This window comes from Melospiza melodia, chromosome 2 (assembly GCF_035770615.1).
Source record: "Melospiza melodia melodia isolate bMelMel2 chromosome 2, bMelMel2.pri, whole genome shotgun sequence".
NCBI classification, from domain to species: Eukaryota; Metazoa; Chordata; class Aves; order Passeriformes; family Passerellidae; genus Melospiza; species Melospiza melodia.
In genome coordinates, this window is record NC_086195.1 from 111838210 (window position 1) to 111861718 (window position 23509).

General features: G+C 38.7%; 1 protein-coding gene across 1 annotated transcript in view; it reads left to right on the forward strand.

Moving 5' to 3' along the window:
* The window catches only part of RAP2A (RAP2A, member of RAS oncogene family), a 30839-nt gene extending 14322 nt beyond the window's left edge, over nucleotides 1-16517 (forward strand). Inside the window, exon 2 of the mRNA XM_063149566.1 lies at nucleotides 12506-16517. Within this exon, the coding sequence (XP_063005636.1) occupies nucleotides 12506-12743 (238 nt within the window). The 3' untranslated portion in view covers nucleotides 12744-16517. The remainder of the gene's footprint in view (nucleotides 1-12505) is intronic.
* The last annotated feature ends 6992 nt before the right edge of the window (nucleotides 16518-23509 follow it).

Genomic DNA, 23509 nt, shown 5'->3' on the forward strand with positions numbered 1-23509 from the left:
AGAGGAGCTTTTTATAACCTAGAGTAGACCCAAGGAAATTAACGTTTATACAGTAGTTAAAATATAAATAGCTTGACATCTGAGATGATGACTATATCTGAGTTCCTCATTCTAGATGGCTTCATTTTGATAGTTAATCAAATATTAGATTTGAGATATTCATGCACACATCTGTGTATGTGAGAAAAAGTAAAATGTTTAGATTTCACTGTTTTACCAGGTACCCTATATTTCATGTCATCTTACAAACAAGTTCTTACTAAGAAGTGTCTGGATATTCAAATGGATTATATTCACAACACTGATTCAGAATGAAGTAGTCTGTTGTTTTTCTTTAATTGGTACCCATCCTATTGTAGAAAGAATGAAAAAATCTCCTAAGAAAATTATTTCTGAAGCTTATGCTCAAGCCAATAGGGAAGTTATCAAGAAATTGTTCTCTATATTTATCTTTATTCCATTTAAAGGTAGTATGTTGGGAGGCAGTATCTTGTATTTGAAGATGAACCAGGATTTTATTTTAATAAGAACAAACAAGTAACAATCAAAAAATCCTGGCATTTCTGAAGCTCTTATTTTGGTCTGTTCATCTTTAGATATGGAAACAGTTTCATTTAACAAGATTGTATACATTTTTTGGATACAATTTCTGGAGATAGAAAGTTGAGGTGTTGAAGATGGAGCTACCTTCTTAAACCTGTGGAGAATAAAACCTTCTTGGTGCTCTGTTTAGTCTAACATTCCAATTATTTATAGTAGGCATATGGTAATTAGATAAGTTGTTCTGTAAGGTAAGGGCCACCAACTTTCTGAAGTCATGGCAGAATGGTTTTGCTTACCAAGTAGAAAATAAAATGTTCTAGTAGAAACTTGGCAGTAGTGAAGAGGCTTTCAGAGCATCTGCCCATCATACTCATCAAGGCCTTGGATTTTTACTTGGTAGAGGAGGGTTTGACTTTGGTCAAAAAGAACTGAAATAAGAATAGTATTTCTGCAGTAAAAGAAAAAATGCATTTTATACTGTTTTGTCCTGAATTTTTTTCACTCTATCAGTGTGGTCACTTGCTTAGAGTTTCTGTAAAGTAGTCCATCTTCTGAAAAGTATCCAGAGTTCCACCCTAATTGTACCATTGTGAGGAAGATCTGTCTCAACAGAGCATTTTTTGCTAAGTTTTTTTTATGTGCATTGTAGGATATTTTTATTAGCCTGAAGGACATTAAGCTGTATTCATCTTTAGTTTCTAGGGCAACAAAAGTCTCTGCTTTGAACTAGACACACAAATTCTTTTCAGGCTATGCAGTATCATAAAAACTCTAGTATCTACCTGCCTTAGCTTCTACTTAGGGACTGATGAAAGAGCAGAAGTTCAGGCCAGGTTGTTTGCCAATTAGCCCTGTTATTTTTGTTTTGCTTTCTGAGTTTTAGTGACCTGCAGCTAGGTTCATTGCAAACAGTCAAATTCTTTAAAAAGCAAATAAATAAAAGCCTCTGTGGAACTGCAGTTTGTATCAGTATGTAATGCTTGGTTCTGCAGACTAGACTGTGGCAGTCAAATTATCAGAGGTCAGTTTTGTGCGCAAGGTTTGCATTTCAGGGGCCAGATCTGGGTAATGCCAAAAGTCAGGAGCACAGTAAAAGTTTTTTTCGGAGTAAAAGGTTCTTACCTTTTTTGGAGTAAAAGGTTCTTAACTCGAAATGGAAGAGAAACTGTTTCTTTGCCTGTGGTTCTGACTGGACAGGACAACATGATTGTTGCTAAACTCTAATCCTTTGGAAGTGGGTGATGCTACTAAGAAGGTTTTGAATTAATTGTTACGTCTGTTCTTGAAGACTGTAAAAGTGTAATTTTAATGAGCTAGAGAAAATCTCATTAGAATAGTTTAAACAAGTTTTGCAGTGAAATTTTTATCAGTGATTATAAATTGGTTTAAGTAATATAAGAGTATGTTGGCTTTGAAGAGTGAACTAATACTTTAGAGCACTATAGTCTTCTGGCCCTTTTAAAATGCATATGAATTTCACTACTTTTTGCTATTTTTACTTTATGTGTCCACTAAAAAGTTTCAATTTTATAGTTTAAATAAACAAGGGTAAAGAGTTTGAAGATGTCATTAACTTATGCTTGAGCTTTAGTTAATTCTGCAAAATCTGGTTAGTTCATTTAGCTTTCAAAATTCTAAGATGTACGTCTATCTCGAGGCCTGTAAGTATGATTATCACTTCCTCTACATAAATGAATAGCTATAAATATTTATGTAACTTTGGCATTTGTTTCTGAGCCCATTTTCTATGTAAACAAGCATTATGCAACTCAGTTGTCCGCTTGTCTCATCTTCCTCCATTACCTGCCAGTAAGTTTTGAATTCTGCGGCACAGTTAAACTAAATTAAACATTAGGACAAATTCCCAGAGAGATCATGGAAAGCCTGTCCTTGGAAGTTTTCAGGACTGAGCTGTGCATGGCCCTGAAGAAGCTGGTTGAGATTTCCTGGCTGACCTTGCTCTGAGCAGGGGGTTGGACTGGAACCTTCCCAAGGTCCCTTCCTGCCCAGATCAACATCTGGAATAAATTAGAAATCTAAATAATGGTTAAGTTCTGTCAGAATTGTTGGTGGGAAAGACACACTGTCGCTGTTATATGGAAGAAACTGGCACATGCTTAATGCTATTTATGGACTGGAGAATGGTGAGGGGAAAAGTTGTAGGCAGAAGGAGAAACTAGAGCTTTAGATAGCAACATTGATAGACTCTGTAAGAAACTAGACCTACCATTGTGTTCATAAATTGCTTTACCCACTCTGCACTTTATACAAAGCCTGGATGCTGTTTCAGCTTTTTCAGGAGGATTGTTAACAGTATTTTGTTGCAAAGATTTCATGTTTTTTTTAGCTGAGCTCCTGGTATAAACTTTGATATATCTGAATTGGTACAAATCTCTTTGGTGCTTTTCTTTCTCCTCCCTCACCTTTGTCAGTGTTTGCTTGTACAGGAAGTTTACAGTATATTTTAAAATATTACAGTAGTTTATCTAAACATTTGCACATCAAGATATGCTTCTGAGAGAAATTTCTTGTGACAAAGTATGTATTGATAGATAAATAGTAATGCATTTTAGGATCACTGTTGTTTGAACACAGCAGTGTAATAACTAAACTGTAGAGCAATTGGAATCCATAGATTTGTATGATGTGCAAAAGGCTCACATTGCTTTTAAGAAATATCTGCATTTTTCACTGCCTTTGTAAAGGCCCCTATTCAGTCCCACATCACCAGAACAGGCAGGTTTTGTGACCTGGTAGAGTTTTGTACAGAGGAGCAAGGAGGAGGAGAAATCCCTCAATGTCAGCGTATGTTTAAAGGTATTGTGAGCCTTTGCAGTTTCTGCTCAAGTTGGTGGTGTTGAAGTGGGATAATAACCTTGACTTTGACCCCAAAGCTGGTGTTCCTGCTTCAAGGCACACCTAATCCACCAGCTTTATCCTTGCTGCTGACAGGTTTGATGTTGGCACAGTCTGTCCTAACGTTCCTAATACTTGTAAAGAAATCTTGAAATTTTGTGGTGTTCCATAGCTCACTGCTGAGAATAGCTGGGATGCAGGGTGCTTTTTCAGTTGAAGAGCAAGCAAAATTGCTGCTGCATGCTTCAAGATGTTCAGATTGCCTCCATCACTAAGGATGGAAGACCTCAGAAGTGTTTATGTGCCATAGGCAACAGAGGTTAAAGCTGACAACTCTTTTCTTCAGATGGAGAGCAGAGGTACAGAGTTCAAGGGTCTTGCTAGAAATTGCACAGGTGGTCTGTAACAGGGTGTGAAACTGAACCCACATCTCTTAAATCACATGTCAGCATTCCTCTTGCTTGATACTTAATGCTTTTGCTCTACGACATTGAGGATAAAGTTTAATTATAAGTGGTTATGTCTGAAAAAAGTTGTCATTTAAAAGAAATGTAATTTTGAGACTTCAGTGTACAAATAAAAGATAGATGGTAGTTTCTTTAATTTTAGAATCTTCTATATGTTGCACATTTGGTAAATACTTGACTTATCCAGTCATGCTCATTGTGTTGGAATAAACATTAGTATATTAGCATGGATATGGCTTAAAATATTCACAGTAAGAAAACTAATATTATTATTAGAATAATTTTCAATTATGGATGCAAAGCTTAAATATTGAAATGTGAGGCCTAATTTTCAGGATGTTGGGCTATTCCTACAGCTAATAGCAGTAATTTTAAAAAAAATTAGGTGCTCAGCTTTAATGTCTGGAAATTTTTTGAGCAATAACTTTTTTGTATTTAAGCAACTATAACATGACTCATAATATGTTAATAGTTTTCTTGACGATTAGACTTCTTTCAGTATGAACTGAGTAGGGAAACAGGAGCTACATGAAATTGGTGCAGCTGTGAGAATCTCAGATTTGTAGGACATTCTGATTTTCTTGTTGCTTTTAGAAACAAGGGCATTAGTCACATTGGAAACAGCCAGGTACAACATTTGATTTGTATTTACTTGTGGTTATTGCTTCTTAAGCTAAACCAAGGAACAGAAAATTCCCATTTGAAAATTCCAGTGTTTCTGAGTTGCTAAATATGCCATGCATTTCAGGATTTCAGCAAGATGATGTTGATGCTCAGTTGTGAAGATGAGGATTTTGATTGGCATAGAGAGGGAACTCGAGGATTAAAATCTTGTTTGGATATGCTCCCAGCAAACCTGCTGCTAAGAAGGTAGATTTTATATATCCCTTAGAGTCTTTTCAGTCTTGATAATAGACTTCAGTGTTAGCTATGAATTTTAATGATAGATACTAGGGAGAAGTGTCCTTTTTAAGGTGAAAATAACCTCTTGTTTGTGAAGACTTTAGAGCATCTGAAATGGCAGTAGATGAGAACTGAAGCTACTTGTGTCATTGGCTCCTTGTCATCCCCAGCACTCAGAAAGCTGATTTTCTTCACCTGTGCCACAGCCTTACTTTGAGGGGAGCAAACAGTGTCGTGGGACATAGTTTAAACATTCATGGAGTACTGCAAACTTAATGAGAAAATGTCTCCCTAACATCTTAATGATCACGGATATTTTTTGGGACTTACTTTAGTGACTAGTGAAGCCTTAGACATGTTGATAGACCTTTGAAATTTCAGATGCTCTTGACATTTTATCTTAAAAAACAGGAGGGACAGCTAAAAGTAGGCTCTATCTATAGTGACTTGTAGAAGCAGGGTGAAAACATGGAAGGAGTTTATTGTTATTCTAGTTTTCCTACGGGATCTTAGTTGCAGAAAATCCTCTGTAGATAGGAATTTTTCTCTGAAGTGAATGGAAATGACCTGTAAAGATCTTTGGTGTCCTTCATACAGAGGTGATGTGCATCATCCTGTTACATCTGTTGCAGCAGGGAATGCAGGTTTATTGCATGGCCTTTGAGTGTGTGTGTTGGGTTGTGCAATCCATGGTTCCAGTCCCTTGGAAGGTCTCAGCTGTAAGCTGCCTAGCAATAATGTGTGCAAGTGCTTTCGTTGAAAAGTGCTTATTGTGAGAGTTGGGAAGCAGATATTTATAGTGCTTCTGCATGCTGTGGTTGGTTGTTGTTTCTTGGGCTTTTGCTTGGAACTATTTCCTCTTAATTTCTTACAAGCACAGCACCAATGGTGAGCCAAATTGGCAAGTGAAGCCAGCTCTAACACCCACAGAACTGAATTGGCTTTAAAGTATTTTATTTAAACTGAGGGCATTATTTCCAGAAAGTTTCGTGTACAAGAACAAAGTTTCTGAAGCTTTTTCAAAAGTGATATGGTGTGGTGTTATTTATTATTCTAATATTATCCTCCCAAGTCGTTTTGCAATTATTATTTAATTTGCTGTCCTATGAGTAAGTACAATTATCATGACTTTATATACCTCAATCTGTCCATCTGAAGAGGTTTTTTTTCCCCAAAGGCTATGTAAGGAGTTCATGTCAAAGCCTAGAAGAAAATGTTAGATCCCAGTCCTGCAATTAGGCCATGCACTGTTCTTTATAGCAAACTGATTCATGACTCAGCCACCTAATTGCAGTGGGACTTCCAATAAACTCTTTAACATCTACTCATTTATAAAAATTATTTTAAGACTATTTTTTTAGTTGGGAGTTATTGCTTAAGAAATGAAATCACTACACAATGTAGCTTACAAAACTGAATGTTAAATGCAATTAATTAGTAAACTGGAATGACTTGTTTGCAGCAGAATCGTGGGAGTTTTACAGCTGTTCTGTGTGGTTTTGCCTGAGAAGCTGTAATAATTTCCATTAGAGGGAAAAGTGCTCCAACTTTGCAGAAACCTACCTTTGTTTAGATTTAAGTATCTCTCTGACACATTTATGCATGTATACAGGTATTGGCATGTCTTTATTGGTGTCTATTTGCAGGAGTCTATGGAAACATAATTCTGCACAGTGACCCCCTAATAGCTGAAGTTTTTAAAGCTACCACAATACAAAGAATAGGGGTTTGGTAAAAGTGAGATGTCTCCTCTGAGTGTCTTAAGCTAGTAATAGCTTCAGAAGTATGTGTGTATATATATAAAATTTTTTTTTCCTGCTGCTTTAGTTCAAGAATTGGTAACTTCAGGAAAGGTTTAAGATGATTTTGTCCTTGAAAATTCTGTGGTATTGCTTCTTCTCATCCTGGTGTTTGAGAGGTTCAGAATCAGGCTGGGAAGCGCTCGGTGCCTTTTCTTATCCTCCATAGCTGATGTGAGTTTTAACTATCTAGGATTCTGCATTAAATATCCAAGTATATACGTGAAAGGGATTAGAACAATTCTTGATAGTTACACTTGGAATATGTTCTTCCTCTAGATGAGGAAACTGCTTGTTCAAGTTATGACTGATTATACTGAAGGCAATCAAAGTTTGCAAGTTACATTAAAAAAGGATATTGAGTTATATTTAGGGTGAGTTTGTAAATAACCTAATAGATTTAACTGTCATTTCTGGTACTTTATTTCATATTACCCATAATTATTTTGCTGTGTATTTTGGCAGGATTTATACCACAAATTTTTTGTAAATCTAAATTGAAGAACAGTTATTTTTTATTGATTTTTGATATTATTTGCATCATTTTCAACACTACTATCTTTATCCCTTAAATTAATTTCCTTTTTTAAATACTATCAAAACTGACAGAAATGCATTAAAAAAAAAAAAAAAAAGAGATGCCCTGTGTGTAGAAGGCAATAAAGGAGAGTTAGTACTGGAGGTAGAAGGTAATAAAGGAGATTTAGTACCGGAGACTCCTTTTGATTATTAGTAATCGTTATCCTGAAATACCTTTTGTATTTCAGTGGTCCTTGGTTTTATCATATAAAGCTGTAATCGTGCATCTTTCCAAAAACTTCAACAGGACTTAAACTTGTTATAAAAAAAGTCTTTCAGAGTACATGGTATTATCTTGGTTTGTTTTTATTACACAGAATGATTTGGTTGAAAATATTTGGGTCTGATATGAAACTCAGGAAAAAAATCATAGAAAAGAGACACCACTTCCAGAATGTGCAATTGGAAAACAGGAACCTGTTTGTACTTTTTTCTCTACTGACTACTACAACTCACACATGCACAGAGAGTAGGGGAACTGGGCAATCTCTACCACTGTTTAAAGGAATCAGATCAGTTTATTAGCCTTGGCATGTTTGGGGATTTTGTTTTTAAATTCTTGCTGTTTCAATCTTCATTTTTATTATATTTTCACTGCACATCATCTTTGTTTTTCTCTTTATCCAATGACAGTTCTAACCAGAAATCTGAGAAGTACCTTGTAAAAGAAGTTAGGTACTGCCCATGTTTTTTTGGGTGGGATTGAAGGTGGAAAAGCTGTGAGGAAAAAGTCTGTGAAGATCATTCTCATACCAATCACCTTGACACTTTCTAAATGTTCTAAGCTTTTATTCAAAGTGTACGTAGTAATCTAAACAGAAATGTGGATGATGTGTATGCTGTTTGAGGTAAGATAAAATATAGAAATATTTATTGCTGTGTGACATATAAAGCTGTGTGGTCAGTAGTGTATAACTGTGCCACATAAAACATCTGATGTTTGTGTATTTATTGATTTCATGTGGCTGTGGTGTCCATCCTCAGGAAAACTGAAGGATTTACTGTGGGCTATTGGTGCCAGATGTTCATTAAAGATGGGTAACGGGGTGAGTTTTAGCACTGAATTTATCTAGAACTGGCAAGCACATTCTGATTGTCTTTATGGGGCAATGACTACCTTGCCAGTAGTGGAAACCCTAGATATGATGGCATTTGACTCTGTACTGGTGCCTTTCATAGGGCTGTAAATGACTGCAGTCCTGCTACCTCTTCAAGAGTCACTGCTGCTCAGTATCTGTCATATTGGAGCTAAAGATAATGAGATCATTTAAACAGGGTGAAGTGCCTTGTTCTTTAATCGTGTTCTGCAAACACGTGTAATTGGTCTTGCAAAAATTTGTTCCTGAGGTCTTAAAAAGTCAAGCCCTCCCCTGCTACATTTTTGAGAGTGTTTCTTACAGGCTCTGCTATATTTGCTCCAGAATACATACTGTGCTCTTTGATACTGACAAAAGTAGCAGCAGTTCTTATTTTCAGGTGGCCCTCATGCTTTTCATTAGGAAAGATCAGTGCTGCTCAAAGGTTTTGAGACATACTGAGAAAATTGGATTTTCCTGCTCCAGAAATGAGCAGAACTGTGCCACTTTTTCATTGCTAAGGGAACAGGCAGGGGCAGGTGGGCTGCAGCAAAAGGCAAAACTTCTGCCCAGCTCCCACTGTGAGCTGAGCTGCTCTCTCGCAGATCCTGTGATGGGAGCAGCAGCCTGGATTCAGGACTTCAGTATGGGTGGTGGGGTTTCAGCCTCTTTTGCTCTGCTACAGGTATTTGTGAGTAAGTTAGATCCTACTAAGGATTTGTAAATTCCCGTGTTTAGGAAGGATTTGTAAATTCCCGTGTTTAATTTTTGTGGTTGTATGGAAGGTTCTGCATTGCTACTTGGACATTGCAAGGTGGCTCTCTTTTTTTGTTTATTTGTTTTTTCCTTTCTCTTGGGCCACTGAAATTCAACAGGGTGAAGAAGAGATTATCTTCTTCCCTTCAGATTTCATTAGAATCATATAATTCCCCCACATCTGAGAAACTGTCCTTCTCTTGGTGGGCCTGGTGTGCTGCACAGCCAGAGGGTGTCCAACATCTGGCTGCTCAAAGCTCTGAGTATCAGGTGGAGTCTCCAGATGCAGGCAGAAATTGCCTCCAGTGAGATCAGCAGCTGCAGTAAGGAAAGTATTGAGCCATGGATCTCCCCTGTTCTTTTCATCAGAAAAGAAATTGCCCAGGATACTGAGGCCGGAAATTCTGGCAGTGTTGAGAGGTAAAGGGTGCAGAGCTAGCTTCAACTTCAGAGCTTGGAGAGTTTGATTTAGGCAAGAGCTAGATTTTCCCTAAAGTGTTGCCAGAACTCAAGACTGGAAAGTGTGAAGGCCCTTAGGACTCTGAATGAAGACGCACAGTTCATCATCGTCTTGGTACTTGGGGAATCTGGTACATAGAAGTCTGGTCTGAATCCCTCTACTCAGCTTGGGTCTGGCAGGACCGATCCTGAGCTGGAGCACTTAGGTCCAGCTCATACTAGAGCCGGTTTTCTGCTCAGTATCCATGGACTGTTTTTCCATTATTTGCTGTATTCTAGGTAGTAGACACTGACTCTTCTATGTAAAAAGATAAATTGCATTTATAATATACAAGCATAAGTATATATAAAAATCTAAAGTATGTGTCACACAGATTACGTATATATATAAAATGTTTTTTTTCTGTAAAATTAACCACTCAAAATCTAGGTAGTACAGGGATATATTCTGCAAGGGCAACTTTATTTTTGCTAAGGAAACATAATGAGAGCTTTGCAGAAACACTTTCTAACGCATTTCAGTCTTGTAAAGTTATTGGTTATTGGATGAATCTGAATTATAAGGTGAATAAGGCTATTGACTGTAGGATCTCATTTTACATGGTGAGGGTTGGTAGTGAATTGAGTAAATGCAACAGGAAAAGCAATGCAGAAAATTGCTTCTATCAGTTCCACCTAATAGTTCCTAGATGGTCCTCTGCAAATAAATTAAATTAGGCTTTTCACATCTTTTCTGTCAGCTCATCAGTTCTTTCTATTCTTCAGTACAAAACATCAGGGTTTCCACTGCTCCATTTCCCAGATGCTGAGTACTCATAGCATACAGACACTCAGATATTTAGTTGCCCAGCTTTTCTAGCATTCCTAAACCTTTTAAGCACTTGAATTTTTCAGGGGAACTGACTATAAGTCTGCAACAAGTGTGTTTGTGTTTCCTTATATGTTTCCCAACAATTGATGTCACAAAACTCAGAGAAGTGATTATGTGTTTTAATTCTGGCTCATCTGTTTCTTCACTGGGCATTTCTCAAGCACCTGCTTTGAATTTCTCAGTTTTACCAGAGGGCAAGCCAGTGGAGAGTGAGAGGAAGTTCAGGGCCTTCAGAAATCAAGTAATGCAGTGAAGGGGGTACCTGATTCCATTTCCACTGAAGGATTTTTTTAATGCTGTATAGCAAATACAATAGGACACATGCATCTGAACAATAAAGATAAGACAGCGATTCAGTGTTTCTTTTTATCTGTTGAATGCCATCCATCTTATGTAATTAAAGACTGTGCTATCTTGTGTTTAAATGCAGGAGGACAGATTTCAAGATGCTTGTGTGTATTTTGGTACTTTATTAATGGCAGCTTAGCTCTTGCAACTGTTCCAAAGATATCATTGTGCTAAACACTTATCCACGGAGTGAGAAATGGATTGTGTCTCTTCAGATGGTAAATGAAGGCAGGATAAATGGTAAAAGTGAGGGGAATTCTCTGTAATTATTGATGACAGCCCTGGACTATGGATTAAATTACATTTTCTTAGTAAGCAAAGAGGCATAACAAAGTTTGGAATTTCAGCTACATCTTATGACATAGTTAGACAAATTTTTGATACTAGTCTGATGATGTAAGAGTTGCTGGTGTGATTTGAGACATTATTGTCCTTTTTTCCTTTTGGACTCTGGAGAAGCCCACTGTCCCTGCAGCAGGAGCACACAGGGTACCTGTTCCAGTGCACAGTGGGGACAGACGGGGAAAACAGGCTGTTCCCCTCAAGCAGATGAGGCAGATGCACCAGCACTGCTCTGCTGCCTTGCCTGGCAGGCAGGGAGGATGGGTGTGAGGGATGAAGAAGGTGGCTTAAGGAGGGTGTCATCTTCAGCAGCTGCAGGTGTCAGCTGCGTCTTTTGTCTGTCCACAGTTCAGTCTTACTCCAGCAATTTGACTCAAAGCAATACTACTAAGAAAATATGAAGGAGAAATTCGGGTTTAAGTTTAGAAGGTGCCATCTTGCTTCTCTTAGGTCTGGTTTGAGTGCTGAAAAGTCATGAGTAGTTTACTCTCAGTCCTAGTTGTTTTTGTGAGAAAACCTGTGTAAGAGGATTTTGGAAATAGGCCCAGTGTTTTCTTCTCTCTTTTCTTTTCTGTGGCAAATATGTAAATTTGAAACCTGATGGAACTCTTAGTTTCATGTCTGAAGAAAGGTTTATGAATGTGAGGTGGAAAAAAAAGAATGGCAGGCATTTCAATTTTGTAAAAAGATTTGGCAAGGATCCTTTCATGAGGAGGTGCAAAGTAAAGAATTCCTTCATAGCAACATGATCTGTTGTGCTGTCCAAGTTGATTATGAAGCAGAACTGTGATAGTATTGCCTGGAACTTAATTGTGATTTTTTTTGTCTCTTCAACTTCTTTAACTGGCATAATGATGTGAGTGCTGCAAGGGAGAGATACACATTCTGTATTATCTAATACATATTTTTATGTAACAGTACTTATGTGTGTATGCGGTACTTGAAGTGGACTTCATTTCCTGAAATTTGGAATTAATTTACTGGCACTTTGGTTGTGTCTCATTTATTGCTATTGAGAGAGTTCTGTGTGTATTGACCAAAGGTAAATGTACTCTTGAAAGGGAGAGTGTTGCATCGTTATCCCAAGCAGGAGATACAAAATACCTCTTCAGGGAGAAGGAGGGTGTAATGTTGAAGGGAGGATTTGATGTCCATCCTGTTCTTACACATGGAGATTGCAAACAGAGAAAATAGTATTATATTCCTCATTTTTGTAGTGCGGAAGTATTCCTGGCATGTTTCTTGGAAGGAAGGAAAATTCAGGGGAGGATAATTTTTGCGGAACTCTGAAAGCTCTGAGGGGAGCAAGATATGCAACAAATTGCTAGAATGTGAAATACACATTTTTTCAAATGTAAAATTTTAAGGTCATTCAAGTGTCTCTTTCCATTTGGGCCTGTATTGTTTGCAAATAATTTTTTTTCTTCTTTTTTTCTTTACTTGAAGAATGTTGCCATTTTTAAAAATTTAATTATTGTTGTTGTTGTTTTTGTTTTTAAACTGTAGGTATGAGAAGGTGCCAGTAATTCTGGTTGGTAATAAAGTGGACCTGGAAAGTGAGAGAGAAGTATCATTGAGTGAAGGCAGAGCCTTAGCTGAAGAATGGGGCTGCCCATTTATGGAGACCTCTGCTAAGAGTAAAACAATGGTGGATGAGCTCTTTGCGGAAATTGTTAGACAAATGAACTATGCAGCACAGCCAGACAAAGATGATCCATGCTGTTCTGCATGTAATATACAATAGCATTAAAAATGACCTAACCTGGACTTAATTTGCAGAAATTTTGTAAGGTGGTAAAACTGTCTACTTCACTTCCTGGTTTGTGGGTCACTTGAAATACATCTGTAGTGAAGTAGCTACATTAACTCAGAGCTGAGCATTGAAAGTCAATCACTGACTCTGAATATAATTGGGTTAAATGACCACATCTCACCCATTGTTCCCTTTGAGCACCTGCAATTTTATGGCACAGTCAGTTGATCTACAGGGTCGTTCCAGTCGAACGTACGTGTGTTGTCATGTCAGACAGCAACAACAGCAACTATTTCCGAAGAGGACAGAATCCTTTTGGAAACGGAGAGGAAAGCAGTGGAGAGGATGTCTCTGAAGACCTTTCATGACAAGGATAAGCATGAAAAGGAGAACCAAGTCTTTTGGTGTCTGATTACCACGCTTCAGAATGGACACTATCACATGTGGCTGAGTTTGTTCAGTCAGTTATGTTGATTTCACCAGAACTTCTGACAGTGTTGGAGGAAAAGGCTACCAGAGACCCATGTAGTTTGGATTCTTTTCAAAATCAATGCTATTATTTCTACACTTTATCCCACATCTTGAAATAGAAAACATTGTATCAGTGTGTGAAATGAGAGGCAACATCTGGAAACAAGTGACGGGTGAAGAAACAGTCTGGCATTGGAATGTTTTAAATCTTTCATTTTGCTGCTCAAAAATGGAGGATCGCTTCAGGTTTTGGTCTACAAAAAGCCAAACAAACCCTCTGTTTACAAAGCAGGAAGCATCTTTATTTTCACTTTACTGAACCAGGAGGAAGCAACTGTGATGAAAAAAAAATTGCTGAGCCTTACTAACAAGGAACACTTTAATAGATTAACTAGTACCATCTTGTAAGGAAAATTAAGCCATGTTTCATCCATATGTTCCCTTCTGCAGAAACCTCGTGGGACAGTATGAACATCCTGCATTTTTAAGTTTGTTAAAGACAACAGTTTTTCTTGCCTTTAAGGGCTACATTCTCTGGTGTGATCCCAAACTAACATTTGAAAATCCAGTTTGCTATTTGATAGCTTTAATGTTGAAAACTTAAATTGAATAACCACGTGAAATCATTTGGTTCAGAGGTGAAATAGTTACGGTTGTAATTCCTTAGGTGAGTGTGAAAATGGCTCTTTAAATGCCTGACACACTATTCAAAGGTTGCCCCAATTATTGAAGTGTTTAATGGTGGGAGCAAATATTTTATTTGGAAAGGATGCTCGAGCTCTGACTTGCTAGTTTCATAGCAGTGAAGTATTTATCATTTGCATGACTAATGGCACAGAAATACCTATTTCAAAGTCTTACAATCAAAGTATAGAAAAGTTTTCAATCGCAATGTTTAGATTTTAAATGCTGGAGAGATTGTCTTGAGCTGGATCTTTTATAGGTAAAATTGGCCATAAAATACAGTCACTGAGCCTGTGGTCTGAATAACACCATGCGTTTATTAGTTTTTAAATCTTGTGCAGTAACAGTGTAGTTCCTTGTGTTTAAATGAGTGAAAATAGGGGTGCTGGGCTGTGTGTGTGTGTTGAGTGTGTATGTGTGTGTGTATATGGCCCTTAGAAATGCTGTAATTGGAGTTAGGTTCGAGAGTTTTGCCTCCATCTGCAGAACTTCCTAAAAGCGCTCTCATCTGCCACAAAGGACACTGGAGTAGAAAACACTTTGCAGATTTCCATACATAAATATCCTTAACATTTGAATTATAGTTCACTGGATGATAACTAAAGAAAATCATTTTCACGGAAGAGAACTGGCCAACTCTGCCCTTAATCTTTCAAGACCTTTCCACAACCGATGTGACAAAGGGCATTAGATGTCACAGAGCATTAAGCCTTACAACGTAAATGTAGCCCATTTCCCACCTACTTTGCAGAGCTTTTGTTACTGTACTTTGTTCTCTTAGGGAGATAGGCACACCGTTTATTTCTGGCATCTGAATGCCCATTTTGGGTGCTCTGAATCGCCCTCCTAGAGGCACCTACCTCTTTCCATTGACTGTATAGCAAACTTAGGCTTTTAACTTTAGTCCTCCAAGTCACAGAACTCACATGCCTAAACTAGATGGTATGAATGTTCTCTTACCACTCCCTGCCTGCCCATTGTGTCAGCTGCCATGCTTAAACAAAATGTGAGATGTTGGATCAATGATATTTCAGGGTTTCAGATATCTAGATTTCAGATATCTTGGGAAATGGTTAATCAAGCAGCACAATCCATCCATAAAACAGCTTGTCAGTGTGAGATCCACTGCATAAGCACTCGAAAAAGAAAAACCACAAAAAACCAAACCGAGTTGGAAGTGCATGTTATGCGAGGTTATTTACAGAGATGTTAAAAATCTTACCTGACAGATTGTTCATCAACCGAGAAAATGGCACAAAGTCGAGGATGAACAGCCTATCGTGAAGTTCATGATATAAAGCAGATGGGCTTTAAATATAGGGAAAATTGCACAGTAAATTTGTAACAGAAATATTAAAGAAAATATCTCCCAGTTTTGTTGCTTCATTACACTCTTACATTTTCAAAAGCATAGGCCATATGTAAGCTACCATGCAACTTGGCTGGGGGAGCAAAGTGTAAGTGTTGTTTTTTATTGTATAGTTCTGAGGAAGTAGTTATGCACTATTTGTATTTCCACTAATGTGAAGATAGTGGAGCTTGAATCAATGACAGTTGCACTCGACAGATTTTTCAAGTTATAGGGGTAGCAGGAGGGGAGGTAGGTGAGCCACACAGAGGCTGCATGGCCACCCTGCAGGAATCACTGGTCTTGGGTCACTGTTTCATTTGTACCCTGATAGGATTACCAATTATAGTATTTGAAAGTTTCTTATAACATGCCTTAAAATATTATGATTTGTTCCAAAGACCCACTTTTCCTTTGGCTGTTCTTGTAGAGCTTTGTACTTTTCTACAAAGACAGCATTTTTTCCAGTTTTGTTGTTTTTTTTTTTAAAAAAAAGTTGCAACTTTTATTCTTTTAAGCTATGATAGAGCAACTGTTTCCTCTTTCCCTTAAAAATACACACAAAAATTATTCAAAGCAAACAAACCAGAATCAGATCAAGAGTATATAACTTGCATTGGATTTTGTTTGAGTTTTTTCTGTTGTGCCCATCCCCCTGCCCACCTCTTCAGAGCATCAAGAAAAGAAATTTGGTGACATTTTCTGTTCTGATTCTAGCCTCTCCCTAACCCCAGTGCTACAGTTGCCATTACTTTTCTGTGGGAAAACTACTGGTATTTGCTTTCCTGTATAGAATGTTACCTAAAGATGTCAGCCATTTGGTTGGGGGGGTTTGTGCATGTTTGTTTTTAATTTTTTAATTTTTTTTTACCAGTGTGCCATCAAAGCACTGGTTAGGCTTTAATTGTGAAACTCCGCAACAAAAGCAAATGTTTGACAACTGCAGGAGGCTTTTATCTGCATTGTTGTGCATCTGTTAATTCTTGATCAGGGTTTGAAGAAAGACTGAAGTGGGTTCTGGAGTCAGACTTAACGCTGTTGATTTGGAGTTTCCTTGGGTGAATTAATGTATTTCACAGTTAATTGTTGAGCTCTAATACAACTGGCAACTTAAAATGGGGCAACAGTTTGTTTTGTAACAATGTCAGTTGTTTAAACCTTGATGTTTCAAATAAAACAAGAATTGTACATAGAACTCAATGCAAACTCAGCAGTTGTATTTGGAGTTAAATTATTTTAACAAATAAATTTATTTAATGAAATCTTCCTTGCATTTTCTCTGTTGTCCATTTTGATTTGATTAAAAACTTCGTCCAAAGCTGATGAGGGGGCCCAGTAATTGGAAACAACATTGTCAACTATATTCAGATCAGGAAAGTATTTCCTGCTAAAATGGTCTTCTGGTACAAATTAAGTAGCAATAAGTAAAAATCAAATTACATTTATTTTGGATGGATGGATGGATGTTTTGATCTAAGTTATGAACTTGACAAAAAATAGCAATGGAGGGCAGTTTTCACTTTTCTTAGTGGGATACACACTGACAACAGTCAGTAATACTCAGTACTTGATAGGATACAACTCTTGCTATGGCAATATCTATAAATATATATATTTACATATATATATGTAAATATATAATAAAATGTTCCATATATAAAAAATGACCATGTAAAAACTTGTTCAATATATTATATAGTTAATATGCAGAACTACTTTTATAGCACTGAGACTGCAAAGGGTTAAAGGAGGATTGTTTGTTATATCAGCTGTTCGATTGATGAGTGTTTTGAAGGCTTTCATCACCACACAAAAGGAGTTAGTGTTAAAAGAACTTCAAATACAATTAGTGTTGCAGAGATGTATAAATGAACAGTTGAGCTAATGCTAACAGGATTATTCTAGCTAATTGGCACTGATCAGCAGTTACATTTTAGTCATGCCAGTATCACTAAAAAACCCTATTTTCAGTAATGATGGGTGCTTGGTATTCTCTTGTTCTCATGTCATGCATGCCTTAAGGAGCAAGAAGCCTGAGGCTGGCACATCTTAAATGCTTTTAGTTCTATGGATCATATAGAAGGCTGACACATGCTGCTAATTGCATGTTTTTGATTTGCCCATTCATTCTGTAAATCAGTTCCAGGGGAACTTTTGCTGATGAGTTCTTCCAGTCCCATTAGCTTAGTAATATCCTTTTGCTTTGCCCAAGAAGATACCTATAGAGAGACAACATGAATTTATTGGGCTGTTCTGAACAGTTAAAAAAATGCCAGTGTGTGACATGCTCTTTTCAAATAACTGAACAGCTAGAAAACTTTGAACTTTTCACTCCTAGCAAATGTTTTCTCTGTCTCTCTGCACCCTTCTCCCCTTTTTCTTTTTTTTTTTGTTTCTTTTCTAGCTACTGCAGGAAGATTTTTACTCTGTAAAATATTTTGGTTGGACATAATATCTTGTTATCAGTCTTCCACAGGTATCAGTCTAACTGGTTCACCAACCTTTGGTCAATATTTTTGTTGCTTGACCACAGAATCACTGGACTCCCTCTCCTATCAAAGTTACCTCCAGTAGTATTGTGTTCTTGCTGGTTACCTTGTGCTTTGTTCTCCATCAAATGACATCTATTTTTCTGAGTGCAGGAAGAATTATTTTGAAATTGATGGAAACTGTGCTTGTTGCGCTGTCTTGCCCATAGCAGTGTAGTCATCTCTTCCTTTGGCAGGCACCATCTTGGTCATTCTCATTTAAGAAAGAAATTTCCAGCTTCCAATGACTGTTTGAATGCACTAGTGTCCTACTTAGTTGTCTTAAACATAATTCCTGTTTTGTCATAAAACCTGTACAAAGAACTTTTCTTGTGGTATTTTTTGCTAATTGCAGTCAGACATTCAGAACTGCAGATTTCTTCATAGGGAGGCCAATTAATATGTCTGGATTTTGACTCCAGTTGTTTAGGGTTTCAGTTGTCTGATGGCCAACACATTTTTCTTCTCACATTGGAAATAAAAAGTACTGAGTTAAGAGTCATAGGCTCATAGAATGATTCAGATAGAAAGGGATGTTTAAAGTTCATCTAGCTCCAATCCCTGTGCCGTGGGCAGGGATGCCTTCCACTAGACCAGATTGCTCAAAGCCTGGCCTTGAACACTTCCAGAGATAGGACATTCTGTGCAGCCTGTTCCAGTGCCTCACCACTCTCACAGTGAAAAAATTCCTTCCTTGCAATCTAAACCTGCCCTCTTTCAGTTTGAAGCCATTCCCCCTTGTCCTGTCACTACAGGCTCTTGTCAAAGGTCCCTCTCCAGCTCTCTTGCAAGCCCCTTTTAGGTACTGGAAGACAGCCAGATGGCTCCCTGGAGCCTTCTCTTCTCCAGGCTGTGGGTTGCATTTACAGGCTGGCTTGCAAGTGGGTGGAAGAAACGCCATGTTGATGTGAGCCAGGCACTGTGCGATACTGGAACTGCTAACGGCACATCTTCATTCCACTCTGCTGGAACAGTTTTTCTGTGTACTTTCAAGCACATGCTTTGTGGTCTGACTGGAATATGAAATAGTCTGTGGGGCACTGAGAATTTATTTCAAATTTTTCACGGTGCAGTGACCACGTAGGTAGATGACCAGACAGCCACGTAGGAGTCTCTCACTGAAGAATGGAACAGTGAGCTCGTTAGCTGGCAGAAGTGGAGGAGCATGGGGGTAGATCTGGGTTAAAGAGGTAAGTTTATAAACCTGAAAGACTGCTGAAGAAAAATAAGTAGGTAGACTGAGTGTTATGTTGAGTGGTAGAAATAAGAGTATTAAGATTAAGGACATTCTTGCGCAGAAGTGCTTATTAGGTAATCAGAGAACTGGATCTGAAATGTAGTCTTCTTCAGGACATTTCACTGAAATAAGTATAAAGCTGCTTCTTGAGATGTTCTATGGAAAGATTCTGAATTTTTCTTGCTTTACAATCCTTGTACAATTTAATAACCGGAAGACATTAACTTCAAACATCATCCCCAAATACTTGAGACATGGCACCTTAGCTTTCTAGTTGTACAACAGAGCTTAGAAAAACAAAACATGCTTTCATCCTACAGCCAAGAATATACTCTAGATCACAGCTCTTTTGGTTATTACATAGGCTTCTTTTTGCTACTCACCCTTTGTTCTTGCAGATGGAATAATCAAACTGAATAGAGGTTGCCTGGCACTTTCCAGTGTGACACAAGGCGATCTTTTTTTTTTTTTTTTTTCTGCTTTCCAAACTAATTAGGAGAGCTCCAGTTTTTTCAGGATGATCTCTCTGTCCCAGATTTGGGGGTGGTTGTTTGTTCTCTATTTTTTTAATGGTTCAGCTGTTTCTAAGGATAAAACAATGGAAGATGCACCATTCTGAATGTGCTAAATTCTTGAAAATATTCTCTCAAAACCTGGCACCATTTTGGTTTGAATGACTGGGAAATAGCCCAAAACACCACAATATTGGTACATGGGTCTAAACTTAGCCAAATTATAAGCCTCTGAAAAAATGGTTTGCCTAATATAAAGAGGGATAAATGTCTGCATCCAGACTCTTCAGCTGGATTGGGTATGCTTTTTGTTCTTTGTATTTCATATATAGTAACTGCTGGGTGCAAGGCACAGCCCTTGTCTGTACACACTGGCTTAGAGCTGAGAAATAGAGTGGGAAAGAGTAGGATGAGACTTCAGCAGGGAGGATTTCCAACTGTAGATCTTAATGTTTCTTGTTTAAGGAATAGATATCAGCTTTGCTGGCAGTGAAGTCATCTAGGAGCAGATTCAGGGGCAGACTTGATTAACACCAGTAGTGGAGGGCTAGTCTGAGCACAGGAACCTCATATACCCTGCCTGGTGGCATGTCACCAACACAGAGACACAGGAAAAACTTTCCAAAAGTGCTAGTGGGATTTTGCCTAGAAGTCCTTGCCTAAGTAAGGCAAGAATAAGTTAACCTTTATAATATTTGCTGTTTGGAATTTTAAATACAGGAACACAAATAATTGATTAAAGTGAAGAAGATAAGATTCCACACACCAAAATTAATGATACATAAGTGTCCTATTGATAGAGAGTAAATAGATGAGAACACTCAATGCTATGTGAATTAAGGTGCTTCTCAAATTCTCCATGAAGCCTCAAAACTTGTAACAGATGCTGCTCAAACTGGGCTGGATTCCTTCTAGGCCTTTGTGTTTCTCTAACTGGTTTTTAGGTAAAGTTTATTTTTTCCTGTGTGGTTCTACTGAAAAAAAAAATTGGGGGGGAAGACAACATTTAAGTGCAGTATTGATATAACATTTATCTTTGTGTTTTAAGATGGAAGGAGAACACCAAAGACTCTTCTGGTTCTGCCTGATTTTTCAGGAAAAGATGCACTGTGAAGATTCAAGGATTCATAAGAGTTGGCACCTCTTTATTAGGGGAACTCAATCAACCTTGATGAAGGTGCTATTTGTGGTTATTTCTAGGAACATGCTTATTCAAGCATGAAGAGTGGGTGGGCACTTACAGCATGTTGTCTACTTGTTCCCCTTTGCAACCAGGGAATGCTGTGCTTGACATGCATGATAGTTTACTGAGATAATTCCTAATCTCTGCATTTAAAGTTAACCCCCTCAGGTGGATATCCTTCATCCAGCAAGACAACATCCACCTGCAAATAAGCTCTCTATGATGCCTGTGGGGAGGGGACTCTCATCTCTGCATCAGATCTAAAGCAAAATGCTAATTTTCCTTGGCATTTTTAACGGCTGGAGGAAATCTGAAGAGCCATAAACATTGCTTTCTTCCCATTAGGTGAGGTATCCCCAGTTTCACAACTCTGATTCGTCCAAAAGCATACACTGGTAAAAAACTTCCTATTTGTCAGTATGGAGGAAGGATAGTGACAGGGAAGATACACTGCTCATAAAGGCTCTTCACTCCAGGGAAGTCACCTCTGCCATTGGGTGAACACCATGTTGTCATGTTCATGTTTTTTTCTATGTGGAAAACAATTTGCTTCATGTAAGACAAGAGAGATTCTTCTTCGTTTATTCCCTTTTTTGTCTGTTTTGGGTTTTTTTCTTCTTATCTTGTATAGGTTTTGCACAAAGCAACCACTGTGTGCCCTTGAATCAATAGTTCATGGCAGAAGCTGCATCTCTCCTGCTCTCTGGAGACATTCTGACTCAGAAATGTACACAGCCTGTGCATCACTGAAGCTATAAACCCAGTTTGCTTGTTTATAAGTGCTAGAGTTTTCCGATAAATTATGAAAACCACACTTTCAAAAAGTTCACAATGCTGCTCCTTGTTAAACTTTTTTCATTTGTTCCAGATTTTGGCATGTTTGTCAAAAGTTTTAAAACACACCAATGAACAAAAAACACCAAATAGTAAAAACAAAGCAAACAAGATAACCAAACAGTACAAACCAAATTCAGGTTTCCTCATCTTGCTATCTCCAATGCAAATTAAAAGGAGGGAAAAGGGAAGACTTGGGGAGGGGAAGAACTCTTACAGCTCACTGAGCCAAAATAATCCATGAAGTTCCCTGATCAAGTATAAAAAGGAGATGGTGGCAGCAGGTGCTCACTTGGGACTCAATAGCAGCGATGCTAAGAAAAGTTCTAGAAAAAAGAGAGTTCCCTGTTCTCTGCCCATACCAGTGTGCCTGTAAGGCAGTGCTTGAATGAACAGTGTATGCCACACCATGTGGGCACTGGGTGATGAGCAGCCTGCTCCTGCACTGTGCTGTGAGTGCTGAGAAAGCTGGATTAGCACTGCAGCAGCTGCTACATTCACCTTCTTTAGCAAAGCTTCCCTGCAGACCACAGCTGGCACTTAGTGTTTTTAGAGACATGCAGCTTCTTTAACTGGTCCTGTAATTGCTCCTGAACCTGCATTTTCCTTGAAAAACCACCTTCAGGTGCTGTCCAGCACAGAGGAAAGATGTCCATCACATCTTTCTCTCCCATGTGTTTGTTAGTCAGGAACTGCAGGACCAGATCATGCTGAGCACTTGTTCTGCCTTGCAGAGCCACCACGGAGGGTGTTTCCAGTTAAGCTGGGCTAATCAGGCCAGCAGGATTTCAGAGGCTGCTGCTCTGCCACCCTGTGAGAGGGGCATGGCCTGTGCTTCCCCCTGACCAGCTGTGTGTCAGTATGGCCCCAGCTACCTCTGCTACTGGATTTCTGCATCAACAGTCTTAACCAGTTTTCTGCCACATCACCCAATATGGGCAGTAATTGACTGACCCAAAGATCATTTGGTAGCCCTTTCTGCTCTGTGTGAGAAATAATCTTTGAGATCAGCCCTCTTAGACTAATTAAGCAGAGATCCCCTCTAATCCCCTTAGAGCAGGCCTCCCATTGCCTTGGCTTTGTGTGGACAGACTCCAGGAAAGCTCTGGCTGCTGCCTGCTTGCTGAGGCAAAACCTGGGCTGTCTGAGACAAACATTCTGCCAAAGGTGTATTGGTGGGGGGGCCATTCAGCATCCTTGCTGGCAGCAGGTTTGGATGCATGAACTTCTCTGAGTGGCACCAAGAGCAAAGCAGCTCAATGCCCCAGGTGCTTGTGAGGGTTTCCAGCACTGTGAAATGCCCACTGTGCTGCACTGTGGGTGCATTGATACCCCCGTTCCTCCAGGATGTGCTTCCTGCACATCCCCCAACAGCATCTTTAACAAACCCCATGTGCTGCTGCAGACACACCACGCTGAGGGTGGCTGGCCCTGGTCCTTGGTGGGCCTGCCCTGCCTCTGAGCCACAGCTGAAGTTCTTGGGGCTGCAAACATTATGTCACAGCCCCAGGGGACCCCACCCAGAGGGACTCCTCACCAAGTGGGATGCAGAACTCAGTTCTCTACTTTTCAGGGTGCGCAGAGAGGATCTGGAGTCACTGAAGGTGCAGGAGGTGAGAGGAGTCCTTGTGTCAGGGCACGAGGATGTTTTCCCTTTCACTACCAACACACCTGAGGTTTTTCAAAGGATGGGGTATTTCTTACCTGTCCATTTACCTGTCCAATTCTCAGTTAACACAACCTACTGTCACTGGCAAAACACTCAATAATGGCTCTTCATACTAATACTGACCTGACAGCACAGGAGCTTTTCCTATAGTTGACTAAATAGTCATGGAAACTGAAAAGTTGGAGGCTCCTACAGAAAAGCTGAATTAAAATCAAATTAAACTTAGCAAGGCTTCTCATCTAGGGATTAGAGTACAAGAGCATTTGAAATGTTCTGCCAGAACTAGTCCAA